At 47.7% G+C, this 17,409-nt stretch overlaps 3 protein-coding genes across 5 annotated transcripts in view; 1 reads left to right on the top strand and 2 right to left on the bottom strand.

The window, feature by feature from the left end:
- The window catches only part of RNASEH2A (ribonuclease H2 subunit A), an 18,837-nt gene extending 16,009 nt beyond the window's left edge, over positions 1-2,828 (bottom strand). The window contains exons 1-4 of one of the 2 annotated variants that reach the window (XM_080675189.1): positions 2,407-2,551; positions 2,135-2,206; positions 1,880-2,006; positions 1,689-1,776 (exon numbers count right to left, since the gene is read on the bottom strand). In XM_080675189.1, coding sequence (XP_080531315.1) covers positions 1,689-1,776; positions 1,880-2,006; positions 2,135-2,206; positions 2,407-2,533 — 414 coding nt within the window. In that variant the 5' untranslated portion in view covers positions 2,534-2,551. Of the gene's footprint in view, positions 1-1,688; positions 1,777-1,879; positions 2,007-2,134; positions 2,207-2,406 lie in introns of both variants that reach the window. The other variant, XM_080675188.1, reaches the window with a different exon arrangement.
- Positions 1,906-13,380, bottom strand: THSD8 (thrombospondin type 1 domain containing 8; the record flags this gene model as incomplete). Of its 2 annotated transcripts, XR_013960942.1 has the most annotated exons (4): positions 1,944-2,006; positions 2,135-2,206; positions 3,556-3,761; positions 13,230-13,380. XR_013960942.1 is itself a non-coding variant. In XM_080675200.1 (3 exons), the coding sequence occupies 2 exons, from the start codon at positions 13,378-13,380 to the stop codon at positions 3,562-3,564; spliced, it is 351 nt and encodes a 116-aa protein (XP_080531326.1). In that variant the 3' UTR covers positions 1,906-2,006; positions 3,556-3,561. The 2 variants fall into 2 exon arrangements, 1 of the variants encoding a protein (XP_080531326.1); XM_080675200.1 differs by lacking the exon at positions 2,135-2,206 and having other exon boundaries at positions 1,906-2,006.
- Positions 13,349-16,331, top strand: PRDX2 (peroxiredoxin 2). Its single transcript, XM_080675199.1, has 6 exons — positions 13,349-13,690; positions 14,149-14,260; positions 14,357-14,510; positions 15,097-15,219; positions 15,364-15,494; positions 16,021-16,331. The coding sequence occupies exons 2-6, from the start codon at positions 14,158-14,160 to the stop codon at positions 16,104-16,106; spliced, it is 597 nt and encodes a 198-aa protein (XP_080531325.1). The 5' UTR covers positions 13,349-13,690; positions 14,149-14,157; the 3' UTR covers positions 16,107-16,331.
- The last annotated feature ends 1,078 nt before the right edge of the window (positions 16,332-17,409 follow it).

A 17,409-nucleotide genomic window follows, 5' to 3' on the forward strand; every position in this document is an offset into this window, starting at 1 on the left:
TAGAGCGTCGGCCTGTGGACTGAAAGGTCCCAGGTTCGATTCCAGTCAAGGGCACATGCCAAGGTTGTGGGCTTGATCACCAGTAGGGGGTGTGCAGGAGGCAGCCAATCAATGATTCTCATCATTGATGTTTCTATTTCTCTCTCCCTCTCCCTTCTTCTCTGAAGTCAATAAAAATATTTTTTTTAAAATAATAAATTGATACAATCTTTAAAAAAAAGAAACAGGCCAAAACCGGTTTGGCTCAGTGGATAGAGCGTCAGCCTGCGGACTGAGGGGTCCCAGGTTCGATTCCGGTCAAGGGCATGTAGCTTGGTTGTGGGCACATCCCCAGTGGGAGGTGTGCAGGAGGCAGCTGATCGATGTTTCTCTCTCATCGATGTTTCTGACTATCTATCACTCTTCCTTCCTCTCTGTAAAAAATCAATAAAATATATTTTAAAAAAATAAATAAAAAAATAAAAAAAAGAAACAGGGTAAATAATAAAGGATAGGGGAGAATTGGAAGAGGCTGTAATTTTTTTTTTTACAATTTTTTATTGATTTTATAGAGGAAGGGAGACTGATAGAGAGGTAGAAACATCGATGAGAGGGAAACATCGATCAGCTGCCTCCTGCATGCTCCCTACTGAGTATCAAGCCCACAACCTGACTGGGAATTGAACTGGTGACCTCTTGGTTCATGGGCTGACACTCAACCACTGAGCCACACCAGCTGGGTGAAGAGGCTATCATTTTAAATGGAGGTGTGCAATTCTGGGAAGGTCACCCTGAGGTGATGACATTTGAATAAAGGCCTGAAAGAGATGAAGGAATGAATGAGCCTTGTGGGTGGAGATCTGGGAAATTGTTCTAGGCAGAGGAAACAGCCAGTGCAAAGACCCTGAGGTGGGGAGGCCCCATGGCTGGAGCAGTGAGGTAAGAGGGAAAGTGATCTCCATAGTAGCAGTTTTTGTTCTCAGAAATCACCATTATTATTTGTTTACCAGCTGAACATCCATCTCCCTGACTTGGGCATGAACCCAAGGGCAGGGCCCTTGTCTGTCTGCTCCAGTATGGCATCGTCAGCTCCACATTCTATTTCTGGACCTCCGCCACCTCCTCAGCAAGGCCTCTCTTGTTCCATTCCCTCCCTCAAGTGTATTTGCCCATGTCATTCTCTCAAAACAGCTGGTTCTTTGCCTCAGAGCACTCGATACCATGCCAACTTATATTTCTCTCTGGTAATTTAATCTCATTTGCCTCCCCTTGGCTGTGAATGTTCCTAATTTAATTTCCACTGTGCTCAGAAAATTAAATGTTGAGATTTACATTAAAAAAAAAAAAAAAGACTGTCAGCTGCTGCTGTTCGAGAGCAGATTGTAGGAGAGGGGGCTGGAAGTGGGGGAACCAGGGAAGAGAATGGGGCAGGCATCCAGGACTGGAGAGTGCCCTGGGCTAGGACAGGTGGACAGATGTGGGATTTGTTCTGGACACTGAGCTTTTAGGATATAGATGGGGGTGGGGCTGGGGCCCCACCAGGGTCCTTAGTGGGTCACATATTTAGGGTAGGAAAAGCAGTAGGAAGTCAACAGCAGCAATAAATATTCCTGAGGTATTACATATGTCTGATGTTGAATTCCCCAGTGCACTCACACTCCCATTTTAACCTGAGGTGACCAAATGGAGCAACCCACCAGTTAGCTCACCTGAGCAACGTTGACGCCCTGGTCCAATGCATACTGCACCAGCCCAGCGGCTGTATCATGGGACAGAGAGTTCAGATTATACTTGACCCTGCAGTGGGGAACAGAGCCCAGTCAAACCCATTCCAGCCACCAATCCCTTCCAGCCCAGGTTGGCTGCCCCCCTACCCAGGCTCCTCCTGGGGACCCCTCACCGCCCAAGCATGCTGGTAGAGATGAGGTTTGGAGACAGCACGTCCAGGGCCCAGCCCACAAAGTCCCCATCCTCCTCCATTTTCGCAAAGAGCCTGTCCCGCTCGCTCTCCGACAGGGTCTTTGAGTCTGGGAAAAGGGTTGGGAGAGAAGGGGAGCAGCTGGTTCTCCCAATTCCTGCTCTCTCCCTCCAGTTTACACCCGCCCCTGCACATGTCCAGGAACCCTCTTTCCCCAGACATACACCAAGGGCTCACCTGCCACTTTCAAGGCCTCCAGATCTGCTAGGCGCGACATGGGACAATAACAAATGGCGTAAACCATGGGGCCTGGAAAAATGGGGTCCAACCTGTGAGCCCATGAAAGCCGCCATCCTTGTTCCATTATCACCACTTTTTCCGGTCCCATCACCAATGCCATGGCTATCACACCACACACAACGAAACCGGTGCAATCCCGGCTCCCATTACAAGTGCAATTTGCATCCCCCTTATCACGTCCCTCCTCCACCCCAGCCCTGGGGACACACCCAGCACCGGGCCCCGGCCTGCTTCATCGACGCCCAGGACGCACGGCTCCTTGCGGCACACTGCGGGCACAGGTGAGTTCAGGCGACAGCGGCCCGTATTGTCTCTCTCCAGCTCTCTGAGATCCATGCCGCCTCGGCTGCCACTACCAGCCGCAGGAACCAGGTCTGCAGGCGCAGGTCTCGGCGCGCGTTTTCCGCAGGTTCCTCAGTGGTTGGACCTGACCAATCAGCGCGCAGGACACGCCCCCGACCCCCCCCGCCGCCGTGACGTTTGCGCAGCCGACGCCGACGCCACTGCCGTAGGCTGTGCTGGGAATTGTAGTTTCCAAGGCCCACCACAGCGCTCTGAATTTGAGAAACCGGGTGGGAGGGGTAGCTTTCGAAGCTCCGCTCAGAGGTCTCCCGAGCCTCGCCCGCCGGGGCTGGTGGGAGAAGCGGGAATTAAACGGGAAACTGAGCGGAACTGGAAGGGAACGGCCCAGTCAGGCCTATAAGATGAAATTCCCGTCCCCCACCTGGACTCAGGCCATTTGCAACCGCGATCCCTGTCACTCCACAAAGTCTAGGCGCCCTGGAGTAGGTGTCTCCAGCCCATTGGGCTCAGGCCTTCGGACTACCTCTCTCATCTACCTCTCTCTCGGTACCTCATCAGGATCTCCGCCCCGCCCCTTACTACCCTCTTTCTCATTCGGACTAAGCCTCCCCTTCCTCCGAACCGAGGTCTGAGATCCCAAGACCTCAATAGACTCTTGTATATCAGGAGTCATGTTGTCTCCCACCCTGCCCTTCTCCTCGCCCCATCTTATTTTCTGGTCTCAGCGGGGCTCATTCCTCTGCCTGTGGGTCCCCAGCTCTCACCAGGTTCATGTCCCTTCCTCAGGATCACGGCTCCTCCATCTCTGTTTTCCTGCACTATCTTTCTTCCTTTCTGCCCGATATCGTCCTTTCTGCTCACATCTCCGGACTCAGCTTTCTCCTCCCCCCACCACCCTCAAGCCCTAGACTTAGGGCCCCAGTTCTCCCTTCCCGATGCCCACCTCCTCTGCGTTCCCCCTCGGCCCCCCCCTCCCCCCGTTCTTCCTTTCTTCCCGCCCACCCTGGGGACTTCCCAGCCCACCCCAGCCCGCCCCCTTTGAGCCCGCCTCTAACCCGGACTCAGGGCCTCCAGTCGCAGTCGATTGGCTTGCAGGATGAACAATCTCGTTGCCGGCAGGGCAGCACCTGCACCAGGTTCTCGCGGTCCATGAACACTGGATCCGGCGCTGTGCCCAGCACCTCGCGACTGCGCTCCTGCTTGCCCAGGTTGCAAAGACAGCGCCACTTTCCCCACGGGCCAAGGATCGAGTCCTCTAAGTCTAGGGATGAAGAGTCAGGTGTATGTGTAGGAGGGGGGGAACCTATGTACCCCTAGACCCTCCTCTAGGGAAGGAGGAGGCTAAAAACACTGACAGCAACAGTTCGTTTTTTAAAAAATGTTTTAAAAATGATTTTAGAGACAGAGGGAGGGAGAGGGATAGAAACATCGATGAGAAACATTCATCACCTGCCTCCTGCACGCCCCATACTGGGGATGGAGCCCACAATCTGTATGTACCATGACAGAATCAAACCGATAACCTCTTGGTTCATGGGTCGATGCTCAACCACTGAGCCACACCGGCTGAGCAATAGTTCATGTTTGCAGTGTGGTGCTTCTGTGCCAGGTGCCTTTGCCATAGATGATCCCATTAGCCCCAGGTGGGGAAACTGAGACCTAGAAAGAGCAAGCCACCCTTCCGAGCTCACACATCTGGTGAGCGACCCAGAAAGACTGCAAACTGGAGGGAATAATGGCGGCGGAATAGACAGACGTGTTCCGAGCCTTGTCCCGGAGCAGAAAGAAAGAACAGCTGAGGGTCGCGCAAGGAGTGTTTGTTGGCTGGCTGGGAGACAGCTGAATTCCAGAAGGAGGTGGGGGACTGCTGAACGGGGTTCCCCTGACCTGGCAGCACGAACTGCGGCTGGGTCCCCTCCCGGAGCTGCGGGCTTGGACGCGGAGTCTGCGCCATCTTGATCCGGAAAGTGGAGTTTATCTGAAGCCTGAGAATCCACAACTGCGGCACCTCAGGAACAGCTGCGAGCCCCAGAACAACGCTCCCCAACTGGCGCAAGCACACGGGTTCAGAGAAGCTCTACACTCCACCACGGAAAGGTCAGATTTCGCCTGGGATAAGGTGAGGTCTCTGGTCCCGGCGGGAGAGAGGAACGCGCGTTTTGCGGGAGCTGGAGGACCAGGGAAGTCTGTGCCTAGAAAAATCCGTGGCTGTAGGGGCTGGCGTGATCTGTGACTGTGGAAAGGGGTCCTCAGAGCTGCTAAGAGAAGGGCACTCTAAAAAGCAACCCATTTTGATCTGAAGTGCAGGGACACCCTAAGAATTTCAGGCAGTCCAGACTTACGCGCAGCCCGTGCGCTCCCTGGGTGCCCGGGCTTACTCGCAGTCCCGGAATTCGCACACTTGGGCTTTTTCCTCTTCAAATCCTTGCATCTGATTACTAAGCCCAATACATAGGATCACCCAGTTGGGGACACCCTGGGAGACTGCAGGGGAAGGTTGTTTTTCTGGAACCTGGGGATCAGAGCGGGGAGTGACCATCAGAGAGCCAGCTCTGAGGCAGCCCACTCCCACAGGCCCGTGGCGAGTGCCACAGGGAAAGAAGGCTCTAACACTGCCTAGAGAGGCCATAGATAGACCCGGAAGTCAATCCAGAAACACTGCCACCCAGGGGCTGAATCACAAATTGACTCTTGTGTAATCAAAAATAAAGGAATACGAGAAATTAAGACACACCGCCTGCTTAAAATCAGGACTGGCTTACAACACCGAAGAGCAGTGGATCGCAGGGAACTGCAATACTGTCTGGACTGAGAAACAGGCGTGCCAAACAGAAAAACAGAGGAAGTGAATGACCTTCACTACTCCACATTTTATTTTTACCTTTTATTTTTTTTATTTTTTTTATTTTTTTTAAATTTTCATTTTTTGCATCTTTTAATCAAGAAACTTTTTTTTCGTTTTTCATCACTTGATTTTACCTTTTTAATGATTACATTTTTATTTTCAATCCGTATTATTACTACTGCTATTTTATCTTTTTTTTTTTTTTTTTTAAAGTGTCATTTTATTTTCTCTTCATTTTATTTTGGGATTAGGGTTATACATTCTATTTTTTATCTTTCCTTTAGCATCGTTTTACTCTATCTCAACTCTACCTTTAGGCCATCACTCTCTTCCTAACCTCCCCCTTTTCAGTGTCCTGTTTGTCTTACCCTTTTACTGCTTTAGATTTTCCCTATTCTTTCTGTTTACCCCTTGTTAAAATTTCACCCTACTTACATATCTAATCTCCAATCCCCTGCTCCAAGTCCACATACACCTTTCCCTTCGCTGTCTGAGTTATCCATAAACTTGTCCTTATCTCTGTCCTTTTGTTGTTGTTTGCTTGAATGTAGATTATATCCAATTTTTATGCTTTTTTTGTGAGATTGTTTTGCTTATTCTTCTTTTATTTATTTTTTTGTTTGTTTTGTGCTTCAGCTTTCCCTTGCCTCACTCCATATTAGTTGGTGTTGTAGTTTGTACTAATCCCCAGGCACTTGTTGCTGGCATTTGCTGGGATTAGTGATTGTTCTATTGGAGTTTTATCCCCAATATATATAGTCTGTTCCCCTTTCTCTCTTAGTCAATTTCTTGTCTCTCTTACTTTTTTTTTTTTCTCTTTACTTTCCCTTTTCCCAATTTCATTTTCACACTCCTTTTTTCTTTTTTTTTTTCTTTCTTTCTTTTTTCCTCTTCTTCTTTCTCTTCTATCACCTAATTTGCCTTTCTCTGGTGGTCACCTTTATTGGAGGTTATTAATATCGTGAATACATTCCTGTTCAGTGCCTTGTGAGTTGTACCTGGTAGTGCTGTATTTTGTGCCTTTAAATCAACCCAGGAGAGAGAGAACTACATAACCAGACACCCAGAGAAGAGAGACCATGGGGAGACAAAGAAGCAGCCCGCATATGAAAGAAAAGCAGGCATCACCAGAAAAGGAAGTAAACGAAATGGAGGCAAGCAACCTTCCAGAAAAAGAATTCAGAGAAATGGTCATAAGGTGGCTGAAAAGAATGGAAGACAAATTCGACAATATGAGCAAGAACCAAGAGGAAATGAAGAAGAACCAAGAAGAAATGAAAAATGACATCGCTGCTGTAAAGAACTCAATAGAAAGCATCAAGAGTAGACTAGAAGAAGCAGAGGACCGCATCAGTGAGCTAGAAGACAAGATGGAAAAAAATACCCAAGAAAAGCAACTTCTAGAAAAAAAAATTAAAAGGCAGGAGGAGAGTCTAAGGGAACTTTGGGACAACACGAAACAAAACAACATCCGCATAATAGGGGTTCCAGAAGGAAAGGAAGCTGAGCAAGGAATAGAAAACCTCTTTGAAGAAATAATGACAGAAAATTTCCCAGATATAGGGAAGAAAAAACCCACACAAATCCAAGAAGCTCACAGAGTCCCAAGCAAAATGAACCCCAAAAGACCGACGCCAAGGCACATTATAATTAAATTGGCAAACACCAACGACAAAGTAAGAATCTTAAAAGCAGCAAGAGAGAGACAGAAAGTTACATACAAAGGAACCCCCATCAGACTAGCAACTGATTTCTCAACAGAAACTCATCAGGCCAGAAGGGAATGGAATGAAATATACAAAGTCATGCAAAGGAAGGGGCTGAATCCAAGAATACTGTACCCAGCAAGGCTGTCAATCAAAATTGAAGGTGAAATCAGGAGCTTCACAGACAAAAAAGGACTAAGGGAATTTATTACCACCAAACCAGCAATGCAAGAAATGCTAAAGGGTCTACTGTAAAAAAAAAAAAAAAAAAAAAAAAGAAAGAAAGAAAGAAAGAAAGAAAGAAAGAAAGAAACAGGAAGCGAAGAAGTAACACAGGGGTAAAGAATAGGAATGGCGACAAATAAGTACCTATCAATAATAACTTTAAATGTAAATGGATTAAATGCCCCAATCAAAAGACATAGGGTAACAGATTGGATAAAAAAACACGACCCATATATCTGCTGTCTACAAGAAACCCACCTCAGAAAAAAAGACGCACACAGACTGAGGGTGAAGGGATGGAAAAAGGTTTTCCAGGCAAATGGAACTGAAAAAAAAGCTGGGGTAGCAATACTTATTTCTGACAAATTAGATCTCAAACTGAAGGACATAACAAGAGATAAGGAAGGCCATTTCATAATACTAAAGGGAGCAATCCAACAAGAAGAAATAACTCTGGTAAACATATATGCACCCAATACAGGAGCACCCAAATACATAAAAAAACTCCTGGAAGATATCAAGGGAGACATTGACAGCAATACAATCATAGTAGGAGACTTTAATACCCCACTATCACCATTGGACAAATCCTCTAAACAAAACATCAGCAAAGAAACATCAATCCTAAATGACTCACTAGACCAGATGGAATTAATTGACATCTTCAGAACATTTCACCCCAAAGCCACAGAATATACATTCTTCTCAAGCGCACATGGGTCATTTTCAAAGATAGACCATATGTTGGGACATAGGCAAAGTCTCTTCAAATTCAAGAAGATAGAAATCATATCAAGCATCTTCTCAGACCACAGTGGCATAAAACTGGAAATCAACTACAATAAAAACAACCCAAAGAAATCAAACACATGGAGACTAAACAGCATGCTATTAAACCATGACTGGGTTACCAGAGAGATCAAAGAAGAAATAAAAAACATCATGACAACAAATGACAATGAAAACACTACAATCCAAAATCTATGGGACACAGCGAAAGCAGTCTTGAGAGGGAAGTTCATAGCTCTACAAGCCTACTGCAAAAAACAAGAAACAGGGGTAATAAATTACCTAACCCAACAACTCAAAGAGTTAGAAAAAGAGCAACAAGAAAAGCCCAGTGTAAGCAGAAGGAAGGAAATAATAAAGATCAGAGCACAGATAAACGACATAGAGACCAAAGAAACAATACAAAAGATTAACAAAACCAAGAGCTGGTTCTTTGAAAGGATAAACAAGATTGATGAACCTCTAGCCAGGCTCACCAAGAAGCAAAGGGAGAGGACCCAAATAAACAAGATCAGAAATGAAAGAGGTGAAATAACAACAGATCCCGCCGAAATACAAAGGATTGTTAAAAAATACTACGAACAACTCTATTCCAACAAACTGGACAACCTGGAGGAAATGGACATATTCCTAGAAAAATATAACCTTCCAAAACTCAATCAGGAAGAATCTAAACAGCTCAACATGCCAGTAACTATGGAAGAAATTGAAGCAGTCATCAAAGAGCTTCCGGCAAACAAAAGCCCGGGGCCAGACGGCTTCACAGGAGAGTTCTACCAAACATTCAAGGAAGAACTAAAACCTATCCTCCTCAGACTATTCCAAAAAATTCAAGAGGAAGGAACACTTCCAAGCTCCTTCTATGAAGCCAGCATCACCCTAATACCAAAACCAGATAAAGACAACACAATGAAAGAGAATTACAGGCCAATATCCCTCATGAATGTAGATGCCAAAATCCTCAACAAAATTCTAGCAAATAGGATCCAGCAGTACATCAGAAAGATCATACACCATGACCAAGTAGGGTTTATCCCAGGAATGCAAGGATGGTTCAATATCCGCAATTCAATAAATGTGATACATCACATAAACAAATTGAGAGATAAAAATCACATAGTCATATCAATTGATGCAGAAAAAGCATTTGACAAAATCCAACACCCTTTCTTGATAAAAACTCTCAACAAGGTGGGAATAGAAGGATCATACCTCAACATCATAAAAGCTATATATGATAAACCCACAGCTAACATCATACTCAATGGGCAAAAACTAAAACCATTTCCCCTAAGAACAGGAACAAGACAGGGATGCCCACTCTCACCACTCCTGTTTGACATAGTACTGGAAGTATTAGCCACTGCAATTAGACAAGAAGAAGAAATAAAAGGCATCCAAATTGGAAAAGAAGAAGTAAAGCTGTCCTTATTTGCAGATGACATGATATTGTACATAAAAAACCCGAAAGACTCCATCAAAAAACTAACAGACTTAATAAATGAATTCGGCAATGTAGCAGGATACAAAATTAACACCAAGAAATCTATGGCATTTCTATACACCAACAATGAACTTACAGAAAGAGAGACTAAAAAAGCAATCCCATTTTCCATCGCACCAAAAAAATTAAGATACTTAGGAATAAACCTAACCAAGGAGGTAAAAGACCTATATGCAGAAAACTACAGGACACTGAAAAAAGAGATAGAGGAAGATGTAAACAGATGGAAGAACATACCATGTTCATGGATTGGTAGAATCAACATCATCAAAATGTCCATACTACCCAAAGCAATCTATAGATTCAATGCACTCCCCATTAAAATACCAACGGCGTATTTCACAGACCTAGAAAGAACTCTCCAAAAATTCATCTGGAATAAAAAAAGACCCCGAATAGCCACAGCAATCCTGAGAAAGAAGAATAAAGTAGGAGGGATCTCAATACCAGATTTCAAGCTGTATTACAAAGCCACTGTCATCAAAACAGCCTGGTACTGGCACAAGAACAGACATATAGATCAATGGAACAGAATAGAGAATCCAGATATCGACCCAAACCAATATGCGCATTTAATATTTGACAAAGGAGGCATGAGCATACAATGGAGTCAAGACAGTCTCTTTAATAAATGGTGTTGGGAAAATTGGACAGATACATGCAAAAAAATGAAACTAGATCACCAACTTACACCATACACAAAAATAAACTCAAAATGGGTACAGGACTTAAATATAAGACGGGAAACCATAAAAATACTAGAGGAATCCACAGGCAGCAAAATCTCAGACATATGCCAAAAGAACTTTTTCAGTGATACTGCCCCTAGGGCAATGGAAGCCAAACAGAAAATAAACAAATGGGACTACATCAAAATAAAAAGCTTTTGCACAGCAAAAGAAACCATCAACAAAACAACAAGAAACCCCACTGTATGGGAGAACATATTTGCAAATGGTATCACTGATAAAGGTTTAATTTCCAACATCTACAGGCAGCTTATACAACTTAATAAAAGGAAGATAAATGATCCAATAAAAAAATGGGCAACGGACCTAAATAGAAGCTTTTCGAAAGAAGACAGAAGGAAGGCCAAGAGACACATGAAAACATGCTCAAAGTCACTAATTATCCGAGAGATGCAAATCAAAACAACAATGCGATACCATCTCACACCTGTCAGAATGGCTATCATCAACAAATCAACAAACGACAAGTGTTGGCGAGGATGCGGAGAAAAAGGAACCCTCGTGCACTGCTGGTGGGAATGCAGACTGGTGCAGCCACTGTGGAGAACAGTATGGAGTTTCCTCAAAAAACTGAAAATGGAACTCCCATTTGACCCAGTAATCCCACTCCTAGGAATATATCCTAAGAAACCAGAAACACCAATCAGAAAGGATATATGCACCCCTATGTTCATAGCAGCACAATCTACAATAGCTAAGATTTGGAAACAGCCTAGGTGCCCATCAGCAGATGACTGGATCAGAAAACTATGGTACATCTACACAATGGAATACTATGCTGCCGTAAAAAAGAAGGAATTACTACCATTTGTAGGCACTTGGATGGAATTAGAGAACATTATGCTAAGTGAAATAAGCCAGTCAATGAAAGAAAAATACCACATGATCCCACTCATTTGGGGATAATGAAAAACATTATAAACTGATGAACAAAAAGATAGTTACAGAGGCAGTAAAGCATCAAACAGACTGTCAAATTACAGTGGTAAGGTTAGGGAGAGGTGGGGGAAATAAGAGATCAACTGAAGGACTTATATGCATGTATATAAGAGTAACCAACGGATGCAAAACATTGGGGGGTGAGGGCATGTATGGGAGTGGGGTGGGGGTGGGGGGCAATGGTAAGATATGTACACATATAATACCTTAATAAAAATTTGAAAAAAAAAAAAAAAAAAAAAAAGAAAGACTGCAAACTGACACTTCCCACCTGTGCCAGTTGGAACTGTGGTACAACACCCTTTGTGCCCCACCCTAAGAAGCTAATTCATCTTCAGGGACATGATCATGAGCCTGTCTAGCTGGCACAGTGACACCTGATCAGCAGGTCTGTCAGTTGGTAAGTTAAATGACATGATTAGCATAACAACAATACTTAAAGCCCCTGGCACTGGGCTAGCTCCTGGAATAAAGACAATGAGTATGATCACTTTTAAAACAACTACAAGTTACTGAGAGCGCTTACACTCCCCTTAACAGAGCTCTTTTACTGACTTCTCTCTGGCCTCTATGAGATAGGCCTTAACTCACCAAACCTCCATCACAGAACACTAGCATCTTTCATTCTTCTTGTAACAGTGATAAATTGTAACCCACCTCACCATTCTTTTGACATTGTTTCTGTAGATGGTGACTCGGATTAATATGTAACTTGTAGATAAACCGCATGTTTGTAAAATAATCCTAGGAACTCTCTCACATTGAATACTCGTGTGTGTGTGTGTGTGTGTGTGTGTGTGTGTGTGTGTCTTTCTCTCCCTCCCTCCCTTCCATTCTCTCTGAAAAGCAGTGGAAGAACATATCTTCAGGTGAGGATTAACAACAAAAAGAATCAGAGGGACCTCAGCAGATACAGACTCTGACCTACAGTCATCCCAGGTCTAGAATTGCTGACCTTTAATGGTAAAACCAGGATGGCAAAAACCAGAATCACGCTCACCAGACCATCCCTTGACCAGTTGTTGTTTTTTTGTGTGTGTTTGTTTGTTTTTTGCTTGTTTGTGTTTTATTTTTACAGAGAGGAAGGGAGAGGGATAGAGAGTTAGAAACATCGATGAGAGAGAAACATCGATCAGCTGCTTCCTGCACGCCCCCTACTGGGGATGTGCCCGCAACCAAGGTACATTCCCTTGACCGGCATGGAACCTGGGACCCTTCAGTCTGCAGGCCAAAGCTCTATCCACTGAGCCAAACCAGTTAGGGCCCTTGACCAGTTTTGAGGTTCTTATCAGCATGAACCATGCTGGTCTTCCAGGAGAGAACTTTTCAACGCCCTCCCCTTGAGCTCTTTGTTCTGCTTTCCCTCTCCCTCCTTATAAAAACCTGGGCCTGCTCTGAGATGTGGAGATGGGCTTTTCAACAACAGTCCCCTATCATCTCAGGTGGCCAACACTTGAATAAACCTCTTTCTTTTTTCACCAGCATCTATCTCACAAATTTGACTTTCATGGCACCAGGCGGCAGAATCCAGTTACATTCCACCAGGCCTTTTGGCCTTGGCACATGCTTTTCCCACTCCCTGGCAACACTCTTCCTCCTAAATCTTTGCAATTTTTGTTTTTCTTGTCACGTCAGTCAGCTACATTGGTTACCTATCTTCTTCAGCCAGGCCTTCTCAGGCTTCAGAAATTGACCTACTACCTTCTTTCTCTGTCTCTGCCCTTCCTACCACCTATCCATGTGCTTATGGATGTGTCTGCTTGGGTCCAGCTCACACCCCCGCTCCACGTGTAAGCTGCTAAAGGCAGTCTCTATTTCAGTGTACAGATGAGAAAACTGAGCCTCACAGAAAAGTGACTAGCCCAAGGGACGCCGCCAAGTGCGACGCTGGGCGGAGATCTGAGGAGGGTCTCTTTGCAGCCAGCTGGCAAAGTGGGACGATGGGGCGGCACCTTTCCCCGCCTACAGTTACCTTTCCCCAGATGCTGCAGCCGCAACTGCTCCCATGTGTCGCCTTTGCCCTGCTCGCCGAAGTAATGGTAGTCGGGGGAGACCTGCACAGGGGTCGCCAGCAGCAGGAACATCAGAGGCGACAGCAGTAGCGCAGTTGAGCTCTGGTCCATGCAGGACTCCAACCGCTCCCGGCGCGCTCCGGGGCCGAGACCCGCGCGGGATCTGCGGGGCCCTCACTGCCCTCATGGGTGGGCACAGTGGGCGCGGCCCGCAGCTGCGCATTCCCCAAGACCCGGCCGGCTCGTCCCCCTCCCCTACGGCGGCAGTGGACCCGACCGCTCCTCCCGTCACCACGCCCCGCCCTGAGCGTCACGGTTCGGGCCGCGCATATAAGGCTCCGCGGCCCTGTGCGTACTTGGCGCTGAGAACGCGAGTCCACGCGGGTTTGCTGGTGTGTGCGTCCCATCCTTCCCCACGCAGGTAGGGACTCCTGGAGCGCACCGGGCTGGGGGAAGCCCCTTTGGAGTCTCTCCGGCCCTCTCCAGACCTCAGCCCTGGCCGCCTTTGTTTCCCCCCGCCTTGGTGGCCGCCTTTGTCCTTGGGGTGGGGTGGGGAATCGAGGCCAGAGCTTGGCTTGCTCTCCGCCCCCTGCTCTCGGGGGTTCCTCCTGGGGCGGCGAGCCCGCGCCAGCGCATTCAGGTCAATTTGCTCATGAGAGGCCGGGCGGCAGCGGCTGGGCCGCTCTTGTTGGCCGGGAGGGAGGGTCTCCCGTGGTCTAAAAGCCGCGTACAGCCGGTACCCAGGAGGGTTCCAGACAGTGCCCCTGCCTTCGCCCTTCTGACTCAGTCACCGGGCCCAGCACGCAGCGTGACCTTGGGAAGGAGGACAAAGGGTCTGCCCGGGCGCACTGACCAGGCAAGAGGGGGCGGGGGTCTCAGCTTTCAGTCATGGCCACCGGCAACGCGCACATTGGCAAGCCCGCCCCGGACTTCCAGGCCACCGCCGTGGTGGAGGGCGCCTTCAAGGAGGTGAAACTTTCCGACTACAGAGGTGAGGCCGGCCTGGAGGGGGCCCAGGTGGGGGCGGGGCCCTGGCTTCGGAGGCGCTGGGCCCTCACTGCTCATCCGTTCCCTCCCCCTCCTCCAGGGAAATACGTGGTCCTCTTTTTCTACCCGTTGGACTTCACTTTTGTGTGCCCCACGGAGATCATCGCTTTCAGCGAGCACGCCGAGGACTTCCGCAAGCTGGGCTGCGAGGTGCTGGGGGTCTCTGTAGACTCGCAGTTCACCCACCTGGCTTGGTATGAGTGGGGACCAGCAGGGAGGGAGGGGTGCAGCCAAACCTATACCTCTACAGGGTCCCAGCTGTGTGTTCTAGTGCCGTTGCTCAACCTCTGCACCTCCCTTCCCCATCTTGAAAATAATGGAAATAATGACGCCCAAGTCCTTAACGATGACAACAGTAATTAGCATTTGGAATCTAGTTGCTTGGTGTGAAGTTGCAAATGCTTTATCTCACTTAGGGCAAAGCAGCCTCCCTCCCAACAAGAAGGTGGCAACTCCAGTTCAAGGGTGTGGAGGGCTGGGCCCCAGAACACAGCTAGAGAGGAGGATGGGCACTTTGCCCCAAGATGCTGGTGACCACCAGCGCATGTGAAGCCACTTTGTTGGAATGAGAGCATTAGCTTAGTCTTCCCAGCTGTGGGAAACAGCCCCTGCACCCACATCAGGGTGGGGTGGGTGGGACTTCCAGGGCCTTGCTCCAGAGCCCCTTATCTCTCTCCTCCAGCACCCCGTCTCCAGCCCTTATCACACCCAGGTCCACAGGGTGAGTACCCTGCTGTGCCAGGTATCCTGAGGCCCCAGCCCTGTCTCCCCTACTCCCAGGATTAACACCCCCCGGAAGGAGGGAGGCTTGGGCCCCCTGAACATCCCTCTGCTGGCTGATGTAACCAGAAGTTTGTCCCATGATTATGGCGTGCTGAAGGAAGATGAGGGCATCGCCTACAGGTACTAGGGGATCCCCAGGGTGAGGGGACCACTCTTGGGCAATGCCCTCCCTGCCATTAGCCCCGTGGCTGGAAGGGAGATGGTGCTCCCTTCACCGGCCAGTGGGAGCTACCAGCTTTTCACTGTGAACCCTCATATCTTTAGGGGCCTCTTTATCATCGATGGCAAGGGTGTCCTTCGCCAGATCACTGTCAACGATTTGCCTGTGGGGCGCTCTGTGGATGAGGCTCTGCGGCTGGTCCAGGCCTTCCAGTACACAGATGAGCATGGGGAAGGTGAGTGCACAAACATTCACGTGCCCCTCTCTGTCACTCATGTAGACATTCACTGCATGCTTTATCACCTATGTAACATGGATATGAAGGCCCCAAAGAAGGTTCAGCTCAGGGCCTCATCTGCAGGAAGTTTCTAGTCTGATTGGGAAGCTACCCCAATACGAGGGTGGGTAGCTGGGAGGTAATAAAAGTCTACAGAAAAGGTATTTGAGAAGATGTGTGCCACGGCAGGCTTGAATAAAATTAGTTGGATCAGACTACCTTTTTGGGTGAAGGACACAGCTTGACCAAAGTCTAGTAGGGAAAAAGATGGGGCTAGAGGGGCCAAAAAGAAATAAAAATATCAGCTACAAGCCCTGCACTTGGGCTTGGGGGCTTCTGTCAACATGTGGTGTGGTCTTGGGCCTGGACCACTTGGCTCTGGGCTTTTTCTTCTGCAACTCGGGATCTCACCTTGCCTCTCACTGCTGCCCTACCTTGAATATGGGCTGTAGCCTCACATGTGCATCCTTGTGTCTTCCCACAGTCTGTCCCGCTGACTGGAAGCCAGGTAGTGACACAATCAAGCCTGATGTGGATGATAGCAAGGAATACTTCTCCAAACACAGTTAGGCTGGCAGACAGATGCCAAGCTTGGGCTCTGGGCCCCCACCTGTGTGCCTGTGCTGGTCCAGGAAAGGCCAGGCCTGCCCCTTCAAATTCCACAGTCCTGATCCTGAAGGGCTAGGCCAAGGCCTTCTTATATTCCTAGCTGAGTGGTGAATGGTTACCCATTGCTGGAACTCCCCAACCGGGCACAGGCCTAGAGGTGACCAATAAAGTATTAGGGACAGGTTGTGAGTCTGTGTTGGTGTGGTCTGTTCTGCTATCTCTTGTCAGTCCATAGCCCCCACCCTCTTTCGCTAAGCTCTGGTCTGAGAAACTGACACTGTAGTTACTTATCTGCACCACAGGGTGGCGGTGTTACCTCATGTACACTGTTTTCTCTCACCTTCGGTCAAAGGGCAGTTGGCGGGGTTGCTATTTGCCCCTTGCCATGAACAAGTCCCTGAATCTGACCTTGAAGGGCAGTCCCCACATCTTGCCATCAGCCAGGCTGGTTCAAATATTATTTTAAGAGATGCGATCTTTCCTGGTTTTCTTCATCAGGAAAATGGAAATAAAGACAACCAAGCCAGATCACCATGCATGTTAAAAGAGATAAAAGTATCGCCAAAACCGGTTTGGCTCAGTGGATAGAGCGTCAGCCTGTGGACTGAAAGGTCCCAGGTTCGATTCCGGTCAAGGGCATGTAACTTGGTTGCGGGCACATCCCCAGTGGGAGGTGTGCAAGAGGCAGCTGATCGATGTTTCTCTCTCATCGATGTTTCTGACTATCTGTTCCTCTTCCTTCCTCTCTGTAAAAAATCAATAAAATATATTTAAAAAAAAAAAAGAGATAAAAGTATGACCCTCGCTGGTTTTGCTCAGTGGATAGAGCCTCAGCCTGCACACCAGAGTCCCGGGTTCAGTTCCGGTCAAGGGCAGGTACCTTGGTTGCAGGTTCCTCCCCTGGTCAGGGCTCATGCAAGAGGCAACCAAATGATGTTTCTCTCACATTGATGTTTCTCCCTGTCTTTCCCTCTTTTCCACTCTCCCTAAAAATCAATGGAAAAATATCCTTGAGTGAGGATTAACAAAAAAATAAGAAGAGATAAAATATATAAAGCTCAGGGCCCAGTGAATGGTTACTAGGGAGGGTTCCTGGGCCTGGAAGAAGAGTCCAGTCTTATGGGAAAGAGGTTAGGGACCCAGTCCTGAGAACAGAGCCAAGAATGGGAGCTCCAGGCCCTGGCCAGGTAGCTCAGTTGGTTAGAGCTTTGTCCCCATACACCAAAGTTGGGGATTTGATCCCTAGTTAGAAGCAACCACTGAC

The sequence above is a fragment of the Plecotus auritus genome (genome assembly GCF_963455305.1).
Source record: "Plecotus auritus genome assembly, chromosome: 6".
Classification (NCBI taxonomy): domain Eukaryota; kingdom Metazoa; phylum Chordata; class Mammalia; order Chiroptera; family Vespertilionidae; genus Plecotus; species Plecotus auritus.

Bases quoted from the DNA above. Each gene is read 5' to 3' on its own strand.
- PRDX2 (XM_080675199.1), top strand. From the start codon at position 14,158: ATGGCCACCGGCAACGCGCACATTGGCAAGCCCGCCCCGGACTTCCAG. The intron at 15,220-15,363 runs GTACTAGGGGAT...TCATATCTTTAG, and splicing joins GATGAGGGCATCGCCTACAG to GGGCCTCTTTATCATCGATG. The intron at 15,495-16,020 runs GTGAGTGCACAA...GTCTTCCCACAG, and splicing joins CACAGATGAGCATGGGGAAG to TCTGTCCCGCTGACTGGAAG.